The sequence below is a fragment of the Macaca nemestrina genome, chromosome 1 (assembly GCF_043159975.1).
Source record: "Macaca nemestrina isolate mMacNem1 chromosome 1, mMacNem.hap1, whole genome shotgun sequence".
NCBI lineage: Eukaryota > Metazoa > Chordata > Mammalia > Primates > Cercopithecidae > Macaca > Macaca nemestrina.
The window spans coordinates 86,294,887-86,313,424 of NC_092125.1; the positions used below are offsets into that span (position 1 = coordinate 86,294,887).

Genomic DNA, 18,538 nt, shown 5'->3' on the forward strand with positions numbered 1-18,538 from the left:
AGGCCAGGTGGGGTATGTGCTTCTTAGAGAAAGGGACGGAGGCCAGGAGCGGGTGAGGCCTGGAGCCTAGGGATGCCACCTGTGCTCACACACTTGGTGCCCTCTAACATGGGCTGGGCCCAGGAGTCCCCCCAGGTCCTGGCACCTGCCAGATGGGCTGGGGGGAGCGTAGTGGCAGGGGGAGGTATGCAATCTCTTGTGCTTCCCAAGTAAGTGTGCCTCCCACAACTCCTTGTGGACACTTCCCAGAGCCCTGGGGTTTGCTTCTTCCTACCCAGTGTGGGTGGGGCCTGCAGCAGTGGCCTTCCCACTCAGCCTTCACACACCACCCTCTCTTGAAGCATTTCCAGTCCCCACCCCCTGCCCTGGACTGTGAACCCCAGGGTATCCCCACTCAAAGCACAGGGCCAGATTCCTGGTTGGTGCCCCAGGACCCCTCCAGCCCCAAAGGGTGGGGAGAGTAATGAAAGGGTTCCTGCACACCACATGTCAGTAAGCCTTGCTGGGTGCCCCACAAGTCCCCCATCATCTCCCCAATGTCATCCCCAGTCAAGAGACAGCCCAGCCTCCTCTCCTCCCGGCAGAGTCCCCAGGAGCCCCTCGGGGTGGTCCACCACCTCCCTGTGTGTCCCCTGCCTATGAGGGCCGGCATAGGGGTGGGGCCTGCCTGCTAGGACATGGGGACACAGAGGGCAGCTCTTTAGGGAACCAGCGTCCCCAAATCCAGGTTGCGACCCCTGACCCCCCCCATCGGAAAGTGTTGCCGTTTAAGCTGCGTTGGGTTGGGGGGCTCCCCTGGCTCCAGCGGCCTCTCTGGTGTATCATTAACTCTCCCCAGTGGGAGGGGAACCCCGGCTGACTCCCCGCCGCGTCCGGCTGGGAGCACAATATCCCAGCGACGGCGACAAGATTAAGCACAAGGGGAGAGTGCAAATGCGCGGGCGGTTCACACGCCCTTCGCGGTGCTGAATTAAAGCGTCTGAATGGGGATTTCCCCTCGCGCCCGACGGCCTGGCGCGCGGCGCATACTTCCAGGTTGCTATGACTGGCCTGCGCTCGCCTAATCACCGACCAGGGGGAAATTCATATAAAATATCGCCGGCCATTGTGGGCCTAACTTGGCGTGACAGTGGCGCACAAAGCCGGATTCAAGCGCCCCAGCGGGTCAGCACGGCTCCCGGCCGCGCGGGCCGCCCGGCGGTGTCAGGGGCCGTGGCCGCGGTGGGGCGCGAGCCGCATTCCGCTCTCAGGTGGCTCCGGGGCCTTTTGTGCAGGCCATGATTACCAAATGCCACCGCGACACCCCCTCCCGGCCGCCTGGCTCCTCCTGGGGCCGCAGGAATGAGGGAAAGTGGGCAGCCCCTGAGGGGAGGCGCCCGGGCGTCGGCTCCGGAGGGGACAGGGGCGCGGGCTGAGTCCCCCTGTGTGCCGCACAGCAAAGGGTCTTCTCCTTCCCCTGTGCTCGGGCCTCAGTGGGGGAAGAGGGCCCACCCGTTGCTGCTCTGGAAGCCTGTTGTGGCCTCCCGATGGGCACGAGAAGGATTTTGCCAGTCTGGTCAGGTGGTCCTAGCTGGGATCCAAGGCACCCCCTCACTCAGCCAGCCCCTTCCAGCAGCTGTGGCCTCAGCAGGCAGGAGATGAGGGCAGCACCAGGAGAGAGGGACCCAATGCATTCGGGGTGGCCATTGTCCCCACAACTCTATGGGTCCCACGTGTGTGGTGGGGGTGTGGTAATTATACAGGGTGCAGTGTGCACGGGGGGACTGGGTTCGCTGTGACCCTCCATCCACCAAGATGCCTGAAGGCCAGTCCCTGGAGTACAGGGAGACTGCTCCTCACTGGTGCTGCAAAGGCCTAGCAGATCAGGCAGGGGCAAGGCCTGGGGGATGGGGCATTTGCCCTGCAGACCTGGGGAAAGAAGCTGGCTGCAGTAGGGTGCACTTGGGGGGCAGAAGGAATTTTTTGTCACAGTGAAGGTGAGAACTTCTCAGTGGAGATTCAGCTGTTTTTCTCCTGGGCAGTGGGCAATGTTGGGAATCTGGACCCCTAGTACCTGGCTGAGCTGGCCACCATGGGGTCCCGCCCTCGGCCTGTGCTTCCCTGCTGGAGCTGGGGGTGTCCAGTCAGACCGTCAGCATTGCCAGGGGAAAGAGACGAAGCCACAGGTTTCCAGGGGCTGGGGACAGCATTGGAGGGCCCCAGGAGACATGACCAGGTGAGCATGGGTCAACATCAAGAAGCAGACTGGGCACAGGCGGCATCCCAAGCTCCTAGGAAAGGAGGTGTCAGCTGCCCCAGGATGGGGCCACAGAAGCAGAACCACAACCCCGTTCCCAGGCTGAGCAGCCCAGCCACCAGCTGCCAGCAGCCAGGGCCCTGAATCCCAGAGCCTGTGACCAAGGGGCCCACCTCCAGGAAGAGGCCAGGCTAGAGACCCAGTGACCACTGTCCACTCATGGGGGGATGGCCATCAGCATATCAGAGACACCCCCCACCCCCTTCTCCTGGCAGGCTCCTATTCAAGGTCTTGTCCAGGGTCCCATATAGCCCTTACAAAGTCATGGCCAAGCTGTCCATAGCCTCCCTTCTGGTCACAGCCCAGAGGAGGGGTCAGCACAGAATGGAATCTGACCTTGGGAGATCTCACCTCTGTTGATGTGTCAGAACCACTGGAGACCCTCCCCCAGCCATGATCATTGTTAGAAGCCTCCAGTCCTAGTTCCCTGCTGGGCTTCCCAGAGGGGCCAACCTGGGTGAAGCCCTTCAGACTGAGCACTCTGCCTCCCTGAGGAGCTGGATTTCATTGTCCTATGGTTGCATTTAACAACAATCCCCTCCCCCTACCCAGAACTTTCCCTCCTTCAAGTTGTTTGTCCCTCAGAAAAGCCACTCAGGAGTCCCCTCTGGACCAACAGGCATGTCCCAGGAGCCCAGGAGTTCCGGACTGTCCTTCTCTTCTTGCCCTGTATCAGCCCCGACAGCCTTTCCACAGATAGGCATGCCCCTCTCAGCCATGCAGTGGGGGCCCAGCCAGGCAGGTGGGCTCCCTGCTCCCTTGAGCTACAGCCATGGAAACACTAGCCATGGGAACACCCATTGGAGCTGCAGGAGCCTGTAATGATGGGTTCAGGGACCTCTCTTGTGACCCCTCTGTCTGGGCTCTGCACTCACTGCTGTGCAGCCTGGGGCCCGTGGCTGACCCTCTCTGAGCCATCTTCCTGTCAGGGCCACTTCTCTCATTAGTTAATACAAGGATAGGCTTGGACCTGCTTTTCCCACTGTCACCCCAGAGCAGGGAAGCCTCCATGCTGTGCTCCCTCAGCACCTACCTTCTGAGCACACACCTGTCCCTGCTGAAATGCTTCCTGGGTCACCTCCCCATAGGAAGGTCAGCTCTGAGGGGACAGAGGCTGCAGGCTTCTTTGCCACTTAAAAGACAGTCACTGCTTAATAAATAGTGGCAACTGAGCAACTTTAGTAAAATGTGAAAGACAAGGATTTTGGAATGATTTGGGCAAATGTTCAACATTTAAGAATTTGGAAACATGGCCGGGCACGGTGGCTCACGCCTGTAATCCTAGCACTTTGGGAGGCCGAGATGGGTGGATCACGAGGTCAGGAGACTGAGACCATCCTGGCTAACATGGTGAAACCCTTTCTCTACTAAAAATACAAAAAAATTAGCTGGGCATGGTGGCGGGCGCCTGTAGTCCCAGCTACTCGGGAGGCTGAGGCAGGAGAATGGCATGAACCCGGGACGCGGAGCTTGCAGTGAGCCGAGATCGTGCCACTGCACTCCAGCCTGGGCAACAGAGCAAGACTCCATCTCAAAAAAAAAAAAAAAAAGAATTTGGAAACATATCCTTCCTGTTTGATGTTCAAAGGTCCTTTTTTGAAATTATGATGGTAGATATTTTATACATATATATGTATAATATCTACCATATATCTACATATCTATATCTATCTATGTATAGAGAGATATATCTATATCTATCTATCTATCTATCTATCTATCTATCTATCTATCTATCTATATCTTTTCCTCTCTCAACAAAATAAAAACACTTGGCAGTCCTCTGTTAGTCCCCAGATGCTCTCTGATACTTGCAAAGCCCATTAAATCCAAATCTAGAAACAAAGGATTGTTAAGATCCCTCTAGTCCAAAAGTTCTGAGATGCAAGAGACAAAGGAACCATCAAAGCTAATCTCATGATTCCCTGCATCCGACAACTGCACTGCCCTCAGCTGTGATGGAGCCTTGCCTGGCAGTTCTTCTGCCTTTCCCTAAATGCCCACCTCTTACCACCTAGAACTCCCTCACCTTCTCAGACTTTATCCATCCATCCATCCATCATCCACTCATCCATCATGCATAATTCACCATCCACCAATCCATCATTCATCCATCCATCCATCATCATCATCCATTTATCCATCATGCATGATCTACCATCCATCAATTCATCCATCCGTCCATCCACCATCCAACATCCATCCATCTATCCATCCATCTATGTGCCATCCATCAATCTATCATCCATCTATCCATCCACTGTCCATTGTCCATCCATCCAGCATCCATCAATATCATTCATCTATCCATCTATCCATCCATCCACCATCCATCAATTCATCATCATCCATCTATCCACCATCCCTCAATCCATCATCTATCCACCCACCCATCCATCTACCCCCTATTCATCACCCCTCCATCCCAGGCCTGCCTCAGAGCTCATGTTGTCAAGCCTTGCTGTGTGTCCTTGTCCTCTCTACTACCTCCCTTGTGAACTGTAAGCTCCCAAAAGCACGTGATTTAGCACAGTCCCAGGCAAAAAGCCTAACACACACACCAGCAAAGCCTCCCACTAGAGATAGGGAAGGCTTCCCCTGGTTCATTCTCCTTACCAAGGCAAGGACTCTCTTCTCCTGAAAGGTTGTCATCCAACCTCTGTTTTATTTATCACCAGGACAGGAACCCCTTCAACTTTCAGAAAGCCTAGGTTGTTAGAAATTTTATCATATTGAGCAGCAGTCCACTTTCTGGAGGATTTTTTTTTTCTTTTGATGCAGTCTCCCTCTGTTGCCAGGCTGGAGTGCAATGGCGCAACCTCGGCTCACTGCAACCTCCACCTCCCGGGTTCAAGTGATTCTCCCACCTCAGCCTCTTAAGTAGCTGTGACTACAGGCGCACACCAACACGCTCCACTAATTTTCGTATTTTTAATAGAGACGGGGTTTCACCATGTTGGCCAGGATGGTCTCGATCTCTTGACCTCATGATCTGCCCACCTCAGTCCCCGCAAAGTGCTGGGATTACAGCCGTGAGCCACCACGCCCAGCCTCTGGAGGTTTTTTTGTCTGTGGTTCTTGAGAGTGGGCACCTTGCTTCTTATTCATCTCATATTCCTAGTTCAGCCCAGTGCCTGGCTCATTAGGGATTCTCAGATCCTGGATGGATGGTTAAATGGATGGATGGATGGATGATGGCTGGATGGTGGGTGGTGGATAGATGGATGAATGGATGATGGGTGGATGATGGATGAATGGTGATGGATAAATGGTGATGGATGGATTAGAGATGGATGGATGATGGGCAACAGATAGATGATGAATGGACAGACGATGAAGGGGATGATGGATGGATGATGGTTGAATGATGGATGGGTAATGAATTGATGATGATGGATGATGAATGAATGATGGGTGAATGGATGGATGAGTGATGGTAGATGGTGGATGATGGGTAATGGATGGACAATGGATGGATTGTGGATGGATGGATGGATGGATGGATGGATGGATGGTGGATGATGATGGATGATAGATGTATAGATAATGTATGGATATGGATGATGAATGGATGAACCGTGGATGATGGATGATATATGGATGATGGATAGATGTGGATGATGGATGGATGGATAATGGATGATGGATGGATGTAGATGACAGATGATGGATGATGGGTGGATGGATAGATGGGTGGTGGATGGTGGATGATGGTAGATGATAGATAATAGATATATGGAGGATAGATGGATGGATGGATGGTGAATGGATAGATGAATTGATAGGTGGATAGGTGGTAGGTGGTGGTAGATGATGGATGATAGGTAATGGATGGATGGATGGATGGATGGATGGATGGATGGATGGATGGATGGTGGATGATGCACGATAGATGAATGGATAGATGGAGGATGTAGATGACGGATGGATGAATGAACGAAAGGAAGGAAAGATAGATGATTGATACTTTGGATGAATTCAGTAAATAACTGCTAAGTGAGATGACAACAAGTTTCTGGGAAAGATGGTTTTCCCAAGTGGAAGATACTTCCCTTACAGAACAATTTTGTTATGCGGTTTCCTTTCTTCTTCCTTTCTCTGACAACTGATTGCTGTGTTAGAATAAAAGTCTTGGGCCTGAATAGAGCAGGCCTTAGGTGACTCAAAAAATTCAACCAGGCTCCTTCCCAGGTGACTTGGCCAAATTGGCAGCATTTGTGTCTAAGCACCCTGCCTCCCAGTAGCCTGTGTCCCATTCCAGTGGGACCTCTGACAGTCCACTCTAATGAAGGCATTTTCCTGCTGACTGGGATGATTCCCTGGCCTTCTGGGATGGCTGGAACTTCCCACAGGCAAGATGCCTCTGTTTCACCCCCATAGATGCCTGTTGTGTCAACAAAAGCAGAAACCCCTGACAAAGGTGTTTGTGGCAGAGAACTTGGCTTCCGTGGAGGCTGGCTGCCAGGACTCCAGAGCCTGGACGTGAGCCCTGGCCTCAGGGGAGCCCTGAATCGGCTCCTCTGTAAACAGAGATGACTCTGGGCAGTGGTTCATAACCTGTGTGCTTCAAACGGAAATCTGATCAAAGCAATGTATTCTCTCTCCAGAACGACGCCCGTGCTCCCAGATATACCCCATCGTTTGTGCTATTTTGGGAGGGTAGTGAAAAGATTCCCCCTAGAACCTTGGGTGGAATCCATCCCATAGGCTTAAATCTCCTGTCGCTGTGACTGCCACTTGGACATTCTGGGGGTCTTCCTTCTGTACGGTTTCAGGACATTTTTTAACTTTTTATTTATTTTATTTTATTATTTTTGTATCAGAGATGAGGTCTCATTCTGTCTCCCAGGCTGGAGTACAATGGTGTGAACACAGCTCACTACAGCCTTGAAGTCCTGGGCTCGAGCAATCCTCCTGCCTCAGCAGCCCGAGTAGCTAGGACTACAGATGCACGCCACCATGTCCAGCTCATTTATGTTTATGTTTTTTTTTTTTTAAAGAAAGAGGGTCTTGCTGTGTTGCCCAGGCTTAACTTTTTATTTTGAAATAACTTCAGACTTACATAAACATTGCAGGAGTGGCACTGAGAGCCCTGGGTCCCCTTGCCCAACCCTGTGGTACATAACCATGCCAATTGTTCAAAACTAAGTGTGTTCTATTCACCACACTCTGGATGTCACTCAGCTTTCCTTCATTTTTCTATCAAGATCCCTTTTCTGTCCCAGAACCCCTTCCTGGGTCCCTTGTCACTTTTGGTGATGCCATGCCTCTGGCTCCTCCGCTCTTCCCTGTCCCTCATGCCCCTGAGACCTCTGAGGAGCACAATTAGGCATTTTGCAGAACAGCCATCAATTTGGGTTGGTCTGATGTCTCCCGACAATTAGATGCAGGCTGTGCATTTTGGGCGAGAATACCTCGAAGGCTGTATGTGGCCTTCATGCATCATCCCTGGAGCCACATGGTATTGTGTGTCCCATTTCCGGCAAGGTTAACTCAGTCCCCAGCATAAGGTGGCATCTGCCAGACTTCTCCAGTGCACAATTAAGGCTTTTCCCATTGTGCTTGATAAACACTGTGAGCAGTTGTGGAACTGCTTGGAGACCTTGTGCCTTCAACTTTAATGCAGCCTCTCTTTGCCAGAACACAGGGTCTCATGCTTTTCTGGCCTGTGGTCTTTCAGCCTGCAGCTTCTACTTTGGCCTCGGATGAGGGTGTCTGTCCTGGGATCCAAGCCTCTCTGCAGAGACTTCTTGTCTTCAGTCTTCACCAGTAAATTGAAGGCCTGCACCAGGGTTTTCACACCTGGCAGGGAGCTCCACCTCCACACGTGATGGAAGGGAAAATCAAGGTTCAGCCAGCTGGTGACCAAACTGAGCAAGAATTAGCTCTTTTCTCTCCAAGTGGAAGCCCTGAGCACCACCTGCCCTTGCCCTTGAGTGTGTCTGGCTATTGGGACTGTTTGCCTGAGTTTTGATAAGCAGGGATCTCCAAGCCCTTGTTATGGGTAGGGCATGAGTGAGGCAGAGAGCCCTAGCCTCAGGCTCTGGTTCTCCTCTTATCAGAAGCTCAGGAGCAAGAGGGAGGGGCTGGCCTTGGAGACAGACTCCTGTAGTAGCCAGCCCACCAGGTGGGAAGGCAGGCTCAGCTGGAGTAGGGTATTCAGGGCGTGGGATGTCCAGGCCATTTGGGAGTGAGAGGGTCCAGCCAGGAGGGCAGGTGGAGCTGTGTGCCATGCGTGAGGCCAGGAGCACCCAGGACACTCCTCAACCCTGCCCTCTCAAGCTGCCCTGGAAGGGAAGCAGGGCAGATGGCAGGGGAGGGGTGCTGACTAGGGAGCGGACGACCTGAGGACGACAAGAAGAGGCCTCAGGCCTGGAGGCACAGAGAGGAAGTGCTCTGCATCCAGCCACACGTATATTCACTCAGGGGCAGTGGGTTCAGCAAAGGCCCCTCCAGGCCTGTCTGTGAACTGATCAGTTGTGTCAGGGAAGTAACATGGGGTTGGGGGTGGCGGCTTCAAGTTTCCTGGAGAGGTGAGGAGGAGGTGGTTGCCTAGCTGCTCCCTGGGAAAGGAAAGAGCAGAAGTTGCATGATGGGCCTGGGTGACCATCTGCACCCAGGGGCAAGGGTGGGCCTGCTGTGGGTAGGCTCAGACCCTCCTGGTTCCCTGACTCAGCCCAGGGCTCCTGCCCTTCACTCTGGCCCCAGGAAATATCTATGGGCTAGGCCTTGTGCTCCAGATTGGAAATAAAAGGTATGCCAAACAGTTCCTGCCCCTAGGCAGCCAGGACTGGGGAGGGAGTCAGTGGGCAAATCTTCCTGGTTGGGGAGGGGCAGCCAGGTGTAGAGGACACCCAGTCCCTGGCCGCTCCCCTCAGAGCAGGCAGGGGCACAGCAGGTCCAACCTGAGCCAAGTAAGGAACTGGAAAGAGCCCAAGGGGAGGACAAAGGGCTGAGTGCGGCCTGAGGCCAGGGAGCGGCATTGAGGTCAGGAGAGGAGATAGATCCAGAGGGGGCCTGGCATGTTCAGATTGGCATTGGGCAAAGACCTCAGCCTGCAGAGAGTGTGTTTCGAGGGAGAGGTGTACATCTGTGTGTATGCATGTGTTTGCGTGTGGTGGGTTGTGGATGCATATGTGCATCCATGGGAGGTGTGCATGTGTGTGGTGTGTATGGTGTGCATGCATGCATATGTATATGTGTGCGCATGTGTGTGTGTGCACGTGCATGGGGCATGCATGTGGGGGAGTGTGCATGTATGTGCGTGTGTATTCATGTATGTGTATGTGTTGTGTGGTGTGTGTGTATTTGTGTGTGTGCATGTGTGTGTGGTGGGGTGTGTATATGTGGGGGGTGTGCATGCATGTGTGTGCATGTGTATGGTATGTGTGGTATGCCTGCATGGTGTGCATGTGTGTGTGGGATGTGCATGTATGTGAGTGCACGTGTATGCTGTGCTTGCATGCATGTGTATATGTGTTCATGCATGTAGTGGGGTGTGCATGTGTGCTTAGGTATGTGGTGGGGTGTGCATGTGTGTGCATGTATGATGTGTGCATGTGTTTGGTGTACATGCCTATATGTGTGTGTTTGCATGTGTGCGTGCATGTGCATCAGGTGGGGTGTGCATGCGTGTATGGTATGCATGGGTCTGTGTGTGCGTGCATCTGTCCATGTGGCTGTGCATGCATGTGGTGGAAGGAGGAAGCTGGAAGCTGGGGCCTCCTAGGGGCCTCTTCATGGCAAGGTGGGAGATGGACCCACAGATAAGAACCAGGAGGGGCAAATTGGCTGAGAGGCCCACCTGGGAAGGCCACCTGGGAAGGCCAGAGTAGCTTGGGCAACTGGGGCTGTTTCAGGACTGGACAGTCTCTGACCAGCAAGCAGAGCCCTTCCTGAGCTGGTGGTGGGAAGTGGATACAGAAGAAATGGAGAGTTTTCTTCTGGGCTTGTGGCTGGATGCAGTGGGTGTCCAGGCCTGACTTGGACAGGGCCCTAGGGAGGGGATGGGGCTGCTGGGACCTGCCATCAGGGAGCTGTTGGCCAAGCCACAGAAGAGTCAACCAAAGCAGGCCCAAAGGGCTCAGGGGGCTTTGCTAGCAGCCAGGGGCACGGGGGACGCCAGTGCAAAGCCACAGCCTCGAATACCTTCTACTTTGTATGTTCTTGGTACGGGAGCAAACGTGCGTTCTTCTGTGCTGGTTGTGTGTGGATGTGTGTTGGGCTGTGCGGGAACGTCTGAGTGTGTGCACACTCACTCATGCCTTTCTGTCCCTGCCGGCCTGGGCTCAAGGACATCACAAGCCCCAGGGGCTGCTCTCTCAGTCCTCTCCTAGGCAGCCTGCAACCACATGCCTGTGTTCCTGAGTTACGCCATTCTTGCAATGCTATAAAGAAACACTTGAGTCTGGCAATTTATAAGAAAAGATGTTTAATTGGCTCACGGCACTGCAGGCTGCACAGGAAGTGTGGCTCTTGCTTCTGCTTCTAGGAGGCTAGGAAGCTTTCAATCATGGCGGAAGGCAAAGGGGGAGCAGGCATGTCACATGGTGAGAGCAGCAGCGGGAGAGAGTGTGGGGGAGGAGGTGCCACACACTTTTAAACAACAAGATCTTGCAAGAACTCACTTGTAATCTCGACGATAGCACTAAGCCATGGGACCCACCCCCCATGACCCAGTCACCTCTACCAGGCCCCACCGCAGCCCTGGATATCACACTTTAACATGAGATCTGGGCTACATCAGCCCCATCCACCGGAGGATGAAAGCTCTCTGGATATCCAGGTGTCAGAGGAGGTCACAGCCCCCTATGATGACTCTGTTGTGACCCTGAGGGGGCCATTGCGGGCCTTTACCAAGGAGGAGCAGGGGGACACAGTGGGACACAGCCCTGTATCCCCCGCCTTGATCCATGGGAGGACCCTGGCTCCAGGAGAACCTCAGGCTTCCTTCTGTCCCCATCGAGAGGGCCCATCAGAGCTCCCTTCTCCCTCCTGCTCTCCCAGGGCCTCGAGGGGAGAGAGAAGGTCAGAGCCAAGGAAAGGTAGGGGCTCAGGACCCTCCCACAACAGAAGCAGAGACACGCAGGAACCTGTCCCAGGACACACCCAGCCCCCTGAGGCCAGGCCGAGGCTCAGGGGCTCCAAAGCCCAGGTGTCTTCTTGCTAGGTCTGTAAGATCCCTGCCCAGTAGCAGGTCGGGCTCTTTCCTGTTGCCTCCCCAGCTCAGACTGCAATGCTTGGCAAATAGCAGGCACTCTGTTCCTCACCTGTGTTGGAGGGTGGGTCCAAAGTGAGTGCCTGTCTTTTTTTTATTTTGTTTTTTTGAGACAGGTTCTCACTCTGTTGCCCAGGCTGGAGTGCAGTGGTGTAATCATACCTCACTGCAGCCTCGAACTCTTGAACTCAAGTGATCTTCCTGCCTCAGCCTCCTGAGTAGCTGGGATTATAGGCCCCCAGCCTTTTATCAATGAAAACAGGGCCTGGCCAGGCCCACCCCTCTCCTCGTGCCCTTGCAGAAGTGTCTGCATACACCCACCCCCAAGACATGGCTCATTCTTTCAACTTGTCTGGGGAAGCCTGGCTGGGGGTCTGGCCTTTGCAAAGCCCACACCACCCCTCATTCCCAGCCCTCTGATCCTAGCCTCCAGAGCTTTCTCCTAAATTCCAGCCCTCCCCAACCACCCTTCTGCACAAGCAATGCCACTTCCCCAACTCAGCCTCTGTTTCCCTTTTTGGGGAAGAAGGAAGCTGTGTACAAGGACCCAGGCAGCTCCAATGTCAGCAGCGGCAGACACCCTGCAGCCTTCCAAGCTGTAGGCAGGGGCATTTGGGTCACTGGGGCTGGCCCTGGGGAGGCAGGCGCTCGAGGCCACTGGTCTTGAGAAGATTCCAGAAGAGGTGGCCCTACGGCTCAGCCATGCAAGTGCCGGTGCTTGGGGTGGAGGAAGGAAATGGCAAGAGGCACAGCAGAGGTGGGCGTGTGCGGGGTGGAGCCACACTCTGGGGTCTGCACCCCAGGCTGTCTGGGCAGCAGAAGGAAGTGGCTCTTGTCTGGTTTTACCTGTCTTCATTCAGTTGTATGATTATTTTGAGATCCTTCATGCTATTTTTCTTGTTATTCCTAAATTAAATGCTGTTATGGACTTGCCACTGTTTTTTAACCATCCCTGTTGATGGACATTGGGGTACTTCCAGTTTATGGCTTGTGTGAACATTTGCTTACAAATCTGTGCACAGACACAGGTTTCCTCTGGGGCAAGCCTAACGGCTGGTGTACGTTTACCCTTGAAGACACTGCCAAAGCGCCTTCCAAGAGGATTGCACCTTTCCCCTCCATCCAGCTGTGAATAAGGGTCAGGGTCTGATTTCTCCACATCCTTGCCAACACTTGCTACTCTTTGACCCTTTGATTGCAGCTGTCCCCGTAGGTGTGAGGCAACCCCTCATTGGGTTTTTTGATTTGCATATCCCCAGGATGGGTGATGTCGACGATCTTTCCAGGTACACGCTGGCCTTCCTTGTGCCTTTTTTTTAAAGACAGGGTCTTGCTCTATCACCCAGGCTGGAGTGTGATCATAGCATCCTCAAACTCCTGGGCTCTAGCAATCCTCCCACCTCCACTTCCTGAATAGCTGGGACTACAGGCGCACACCACTGCACCTTGCTAATTTTTAAATATTCTTGTAGAGATGGGGTCTCGCTACATTGCCAAGGCTGGTCTCAAACTCCTGGGCTCAAGCAATCCTCCCACCTCCACCTCCCAAAGGGCTGGGATTACAGGTATAAGCCACCTTGCCCAGCTGTTTGTTTTTTGAGACAGGGCTGGAATGCAGTGGTGCTATCATGGCTCACTGCAGCCTCAACTTCCTGGGCTCAAGTGATCCTCCCGCCTCAGCCTCCCAAGTAGCTGGGGCCACACCCAGTTAATATTTTTAATTTTTGTAGAGATGGGGTCTTGCTATGTTGAAAAGGCTGTCCTGGTCTCAAGCAGTCCTTCTACCATACCCTCTCAAAGTGCTGGGATTACAGGCATGAGCCACTGTACCTAGCCAAAGTTGATTGTTAAAAAGAGCCTGGTACCAACCTCCCCTCTCTCTGGCTTCTGTCACCATGTAATTTCTTGCACACACTGGTTCCCCTTTACCCGCCCCCCCACCCCGCTTTCCCTTCTGCCACAAGTAGAAACAGCCTGAGGCCCTTACCAGAGGCAGTTGCTGGAGCCATACTTCTGTGTAGCCTGTAGATCCGTGAACCAAGTAAGCCTCTTTGCCTTATACACCACCCAACCTCAGGAGTTCCTTTACAGCAATGCAAATGGGCTAAGACCCCTGCCCTGCCCAAGGCGGTCCTTTGAGCTGAGCCCTGTTAACCCTGCATCTCTCCTTTCTCTACAGCTACGAGGGAGTCAGCCTTTGTCCACGCCATTGCCTCAGCTGGTGTGGCCTTTGCGGTGACACGCTCATGTGCAGAGGGCACGGCCACCATCTGTGGCTGCAGCAGCCGCCACCAGGGCTCACCAGGCAAGGGCTGGAAGTGGGGTGGCTGTAGCGAGGACATCGAGTTTGGTGGGATGGTGTCTCGGGAGTTCGCCGACGCCCGGGAGAACCGGCCAGATGCCCGCTCAGCCATGAACCGCCACAACAATGAGGCTGGGCGCCAGGTAGGTTCACTGCCTGCAAGGGTGCTTGGGAAAAAGGAGCCTCTTCAACAGGGTGTGTGCCCTGGTTCCTTGGGGCATATGGCAGGATGGTGGCCAGGCTGAGGGTCTTCTCAACTCCTGCCTGGGGTGTGCAAAGCTTAGCACCATCCAGCTGCACCACAGCATCCAGTGCGCTCCTGGGGATGGCGAGCCCACGTGTGGACTGGGGTAGCCAAGAAGGAGGGAGGAGGCAAAGGCCTGGTCAACAGGAGCCCCTGCAGAGCCCAGGGTTGGAGACAGCCAGGCAGCCACAGAGATGGGGAGGAATTCTGCAATGAGGAAATGCACACAAGGTGACCCGATGTTAAGGACAGTTGGCAGTAATTTAGGGGGAGGGAGGCTGGGAGAGCCTCCCAGGCAGCCTGGAGGTGAAAGACGACAAGCGACTTGGTCTGGGCAGAGTACAGAGTGTAATGGAAAAAAGAACATCTTGGTGTGGAGAGGCCAACTGTAAAGCTTCGTGAGCCTGTGTCTTAGTCTGTCTGTGCTGCTACAACAAAATACCTTAGACTGGATAATTTATAAACAATGGAAGTTTAGTACTCACAGTTCTGGAGACTGGGAAGTTCAAAGTCATGGTACCAGCAGATTCCTTGTCCAGTGAGGGCCTGCTCCTCATGGATGATGCCTTCTGTGTCCTCACTCAGGGTGTGGATCTCTCTGGGGTTACTTTTATAAGGGCACTGTTTTAGGCCATTCTTGCATTGCTACCCAAGACTGGGTAATTTATAAAGAAGAGAGGTTTAATTGGCTCACAGATCTGCAGGCTGCACAAGCTTGGTAACAGCATCTGCTCAGCTTCTTGGGAGGCCTCAGGGAGATTTTACACATGGCAGAAGGTGGAGTGGTAGCAGGCACGTCACATGGGCCAGAGCAGAAGCAAGGAAGACAGAGTGGGGGCGAGGTCACCACACACAGATCTTGTGTGAACTCACTCACTATCATGAGGACAGCACCAAGCCATTCATGATGGATCTGCCCCCATAACCCAAACACCTCCTGCCAGGTCCCACGCCCAACACTGGGGATTACACTTCAACATGAAATTTGGAGGGGACACAGATCCAAACCATATCAGGCACGAATCCCATTCACGATGTTCCACCCTCATGACTCAACTTGATCACCTTCTAAAGGCTCTACCTCTTAATGTTGTCACCTTGAGGGTAAAGATTTCTTTTTTGGGGGGGGTGGGGACACACAGTCTCGCTGGAGTAGTGGCATCATCTCAGTTCACTGCAGCCTCCATGTCCCGGGTTCGAGCGATTCTCCTGCCTCAGCCTTCTGAGTAGCTGGGACTGTAGGCGCATGCCATCACACCCGGCTAATTTTTGTATTTTTAGTGGAGATGGGGTTTACCATGTTGGCCAGGCTGGTCTTGAGTTTTTGACCTCAAGTGATCCACCCACCTCGGCCTCCCAAAGTGCTGTGATTACAGGTGTGAGCCACTGTGCCCAGCCGAGGGTAAAGATTTTAACCCACGAATTTTTGAGGAACACAAACATTCAGACCACAGCAGCTTGTTAGAAAGGACTTGGTCAGAAGATCGGTGGATTACCAAGAGAGGAAATATGGCTGATGGTCAGTGACGGGTATAAGGACCAAGTGGCATCCACAGGATTTAGCAACATGAAGATGGCAGCTGGCCTTGGCTGTAGAATCAGGGGATCACACAGGGGTGAAGAGTGAACAGGGGATATTCACCTTTTAACAGTGAGGAACTAGATAACTCAGACTAATCTTCCTACGGAAGACAACTTCAGATGCAGGATGAACTATAAAAAGCACCCTGTTAAAAGTGTGGAGTCCCCATAATTACACGATTCATGATAGATGAGGCAGTGCAGTGCCATGGGAGGAATGCGCTTTTCAATAAATGGTGCTCAGTCAACTGGGTGGTGTTATGGTCTGGATGTGTCTCCCAAAATTCATATATTGTAAGTGTGATCCCCAGTGCAACAGTCTGGAGAGGGGGCACCTAATAAGAGGTATTTAGGTCATGAGGGCCTTGCCCTCATGAAGGGACCAATGCTGCTGTAAAAGGGCTTGCAGAAGAGAATGTCTCTCTCTCTCTCTCTCTCTCTCTCTCTCTCTCTCTCTCTCTCACCTTCCTGCCATATGAGGACATGATGTTCCTCCCTTCTGGAGGACGTGGCATTCATTCAGGGTGCCCTCATGGAAGTAGATAAACCAAGCCGTAACCTGCCAGCACCTTGATCTTAGATTTCCCAGCGTCCCAAACCATGAAAGAATACATTTATGAATTACTCAGTCTCAGGTGTTATGTTGTAGCAATACAGCATTGACTAAGACAGATAGCAACATGGAAAAAACATAACCCTGGCTTGCTACCTCACATCATCTGTAAAAATCAATTATAAATCCCAGTGGGAAAGGTAAAACAATGAAACTTTTACAAGAAAATATATAATATCTTTGTGATCTTAAGAGTAGGCAAAGGCGTCTTAAACAGTCCAAAAAACACTCACATTGAAAGAGAAGTGGAATAACAGACTATATTCAAATTAAGAAACTTGATCCATAAAAACACACCACTATGGGATTGAAAAGGTAACCCATAGAGGAGGACACATTCACATACATACATCCACATTCACATGTGCAGCAAATGTAGAGAAGCTACAGTAGGAAAATAACTCTGCAGACTAAGAAGAAAAAGATAGACAAACCAATGGGAAAATTGGCCAAAAAATTAAAAGCCATGTTATGAAAGAAAATATAGAAATTCTAGTACCTACACAAAAGGTGCTCAATGTTATGAGTCATCAAGAAAATGCTGTGAGAATCTATGTCCTGGAAAGACAGAGAGGAGGATGGGGGTTTCTAGACACTGGTGTTCTGGGGCAGGTAATTCGTAAAATTTTGTATATTTTGCACTTATGACACATATACTTTTTTGTATGTCTATTATACTTCCATAAAATGATTTTTAAGTGTCAAATAACTGACCATTTAGTGAGGAATTAACAGCCCCTGATCCAAGAGAAAATCCCAAGCCTGGTACCTGGGGTAGCTTTTGTCTAGGGTCCATTTGCTGACCTGGAAGAGACTACAGAGGTTGCACTGCATTTCCAGCAGACTTACAGAGCTAAGGGGCCCACCAAGGGTGGGATCTCTGGTAAATCCTTCCTCAGTGTAGGCTGTGACCCTGAAGAGCAAAGCCAAGCCAGAAGTAGTCTTGCCCTGTGCACATGGGCAGACTAGAAATCTCTCAAAACCTGAACTTGGATTAAGGTAATCCCAAATTGCTGGTACTCCCATACACTGGAAAAAGCAGACAAAATCCTCTTTGGAGAAGGGCGATATCCCTCCTCTAAGCCTATAAACGTTTCTATAATAATTTTTTAGAAAACACAATGTTGGCTGGGCGCAGTGGCTCATGCCTGTAATCCCAGCACTTTAAGAGGCTGAGGCGGGCGGATCATGAGGTCAGGAGATTGAGACCATCCTGGCTAACATGGTGAAACTCGTCTCTACTACAAAATACAAAAAAAAAAAAATTAGCTGGGCATGGTGGCGGGCGCCTGTAGTCCCAGCTACTCAGGAGGCTGAGGCAGGAGAATGGCGTGAACCCAGGAGGCAGAGCTTGCAGTGAGCCAAGATCATGCCACTGCACTCCAGCCTGGGTGACAAAGCAAGACTCTGCCTCCAAAAAAAAAAAAAAAAAAAAGAAAACACAATGTCCAGCACACAATCAAAGATAATCTATCACATGATCTGATGATACAATGAGTTTAATCAGAAAAAATAAAAAAACAGAAACAAGTACACAGGAAATTCAGATACTGGAATTATTAGACACAGACTTTGAGGGGGAAAATGCTGGAATTATTAGACACAGACTTTGAGGGGGAAAATGCTTACTTAGGTTCCCAAGGCTAAAACACAAGTGTGAACATTGCAGCAGGAAACTAGAAACTATAAAAAGAATATAATAGGCCGGGCATGGTGGCTCACACCTGTGATCCCAGCACTTTGGGAGGCCAAGGCAGGTGGATCACCTGAGGTCAGGAGTTCGAGACCAGCCTGACCAACATGGAGAATCCCCATCTCTACTAAAAATACAAAATTAGCTGGGTGTGGTAGTGCATGCCTGTAATCCCAGCTACTTGGGAGGCTGAGCCAAGAGAATCACTTGAATCCAGGAGGCAGAGGTTGCGGTGAGCCGAGAGTGTACCATTACACTCCAGCCTGGGCAACAAGAGCGAAACTCCGTCTCAAAAAAATAATAATAATAGATTTGGAAAAGAATTACATATAAATTGCAGAACAAATAAAGACTTCCAGTTAAAGATGAGAAGCTGAACACTTCCGTCTGCACTCTCCTGGAACCCACTAAAATAACAATAAATTAATTTTAAAATAAATAGATATGTAGAGATAAATATAAATAAAATATAAATAGATATAAATAGAGACAGGTAATAGTAGATATAGATGACAGATATAAATGGATATAAATAGTGCATAGAGATTATACATAGATATGCATGCTAATATAGATAGATAGGATGTATGGA

At 51.6% G+C, this 18,538-nt stretch overlaps 1 protein-coding gene across 2 annotated transcripts in view; it reads left to right on the plus strand.

The window, feature by feature from the left end:
* The window catches only part of LOC105499661 (Wnt family member 3A), a 93,991-nt gene that overhangs the window by 69,325 nt on the left and 6,128 nt on the right, over positions 1 to 18,538 (plus strand). For both annotated transcript variants that reach the window (XM_071081699.1, XM_011772389.2), the window contains one exon: positions 13,693 to 13,958. In XM_071081699.1, the coding sequence (XP_070937800.1) occupies positions 13,693 to 13,958 (266 nt within the window). The remainder of the gene's footprint in view (positions 1 to 13,692; positions 13,959 to 18,538) is intronic.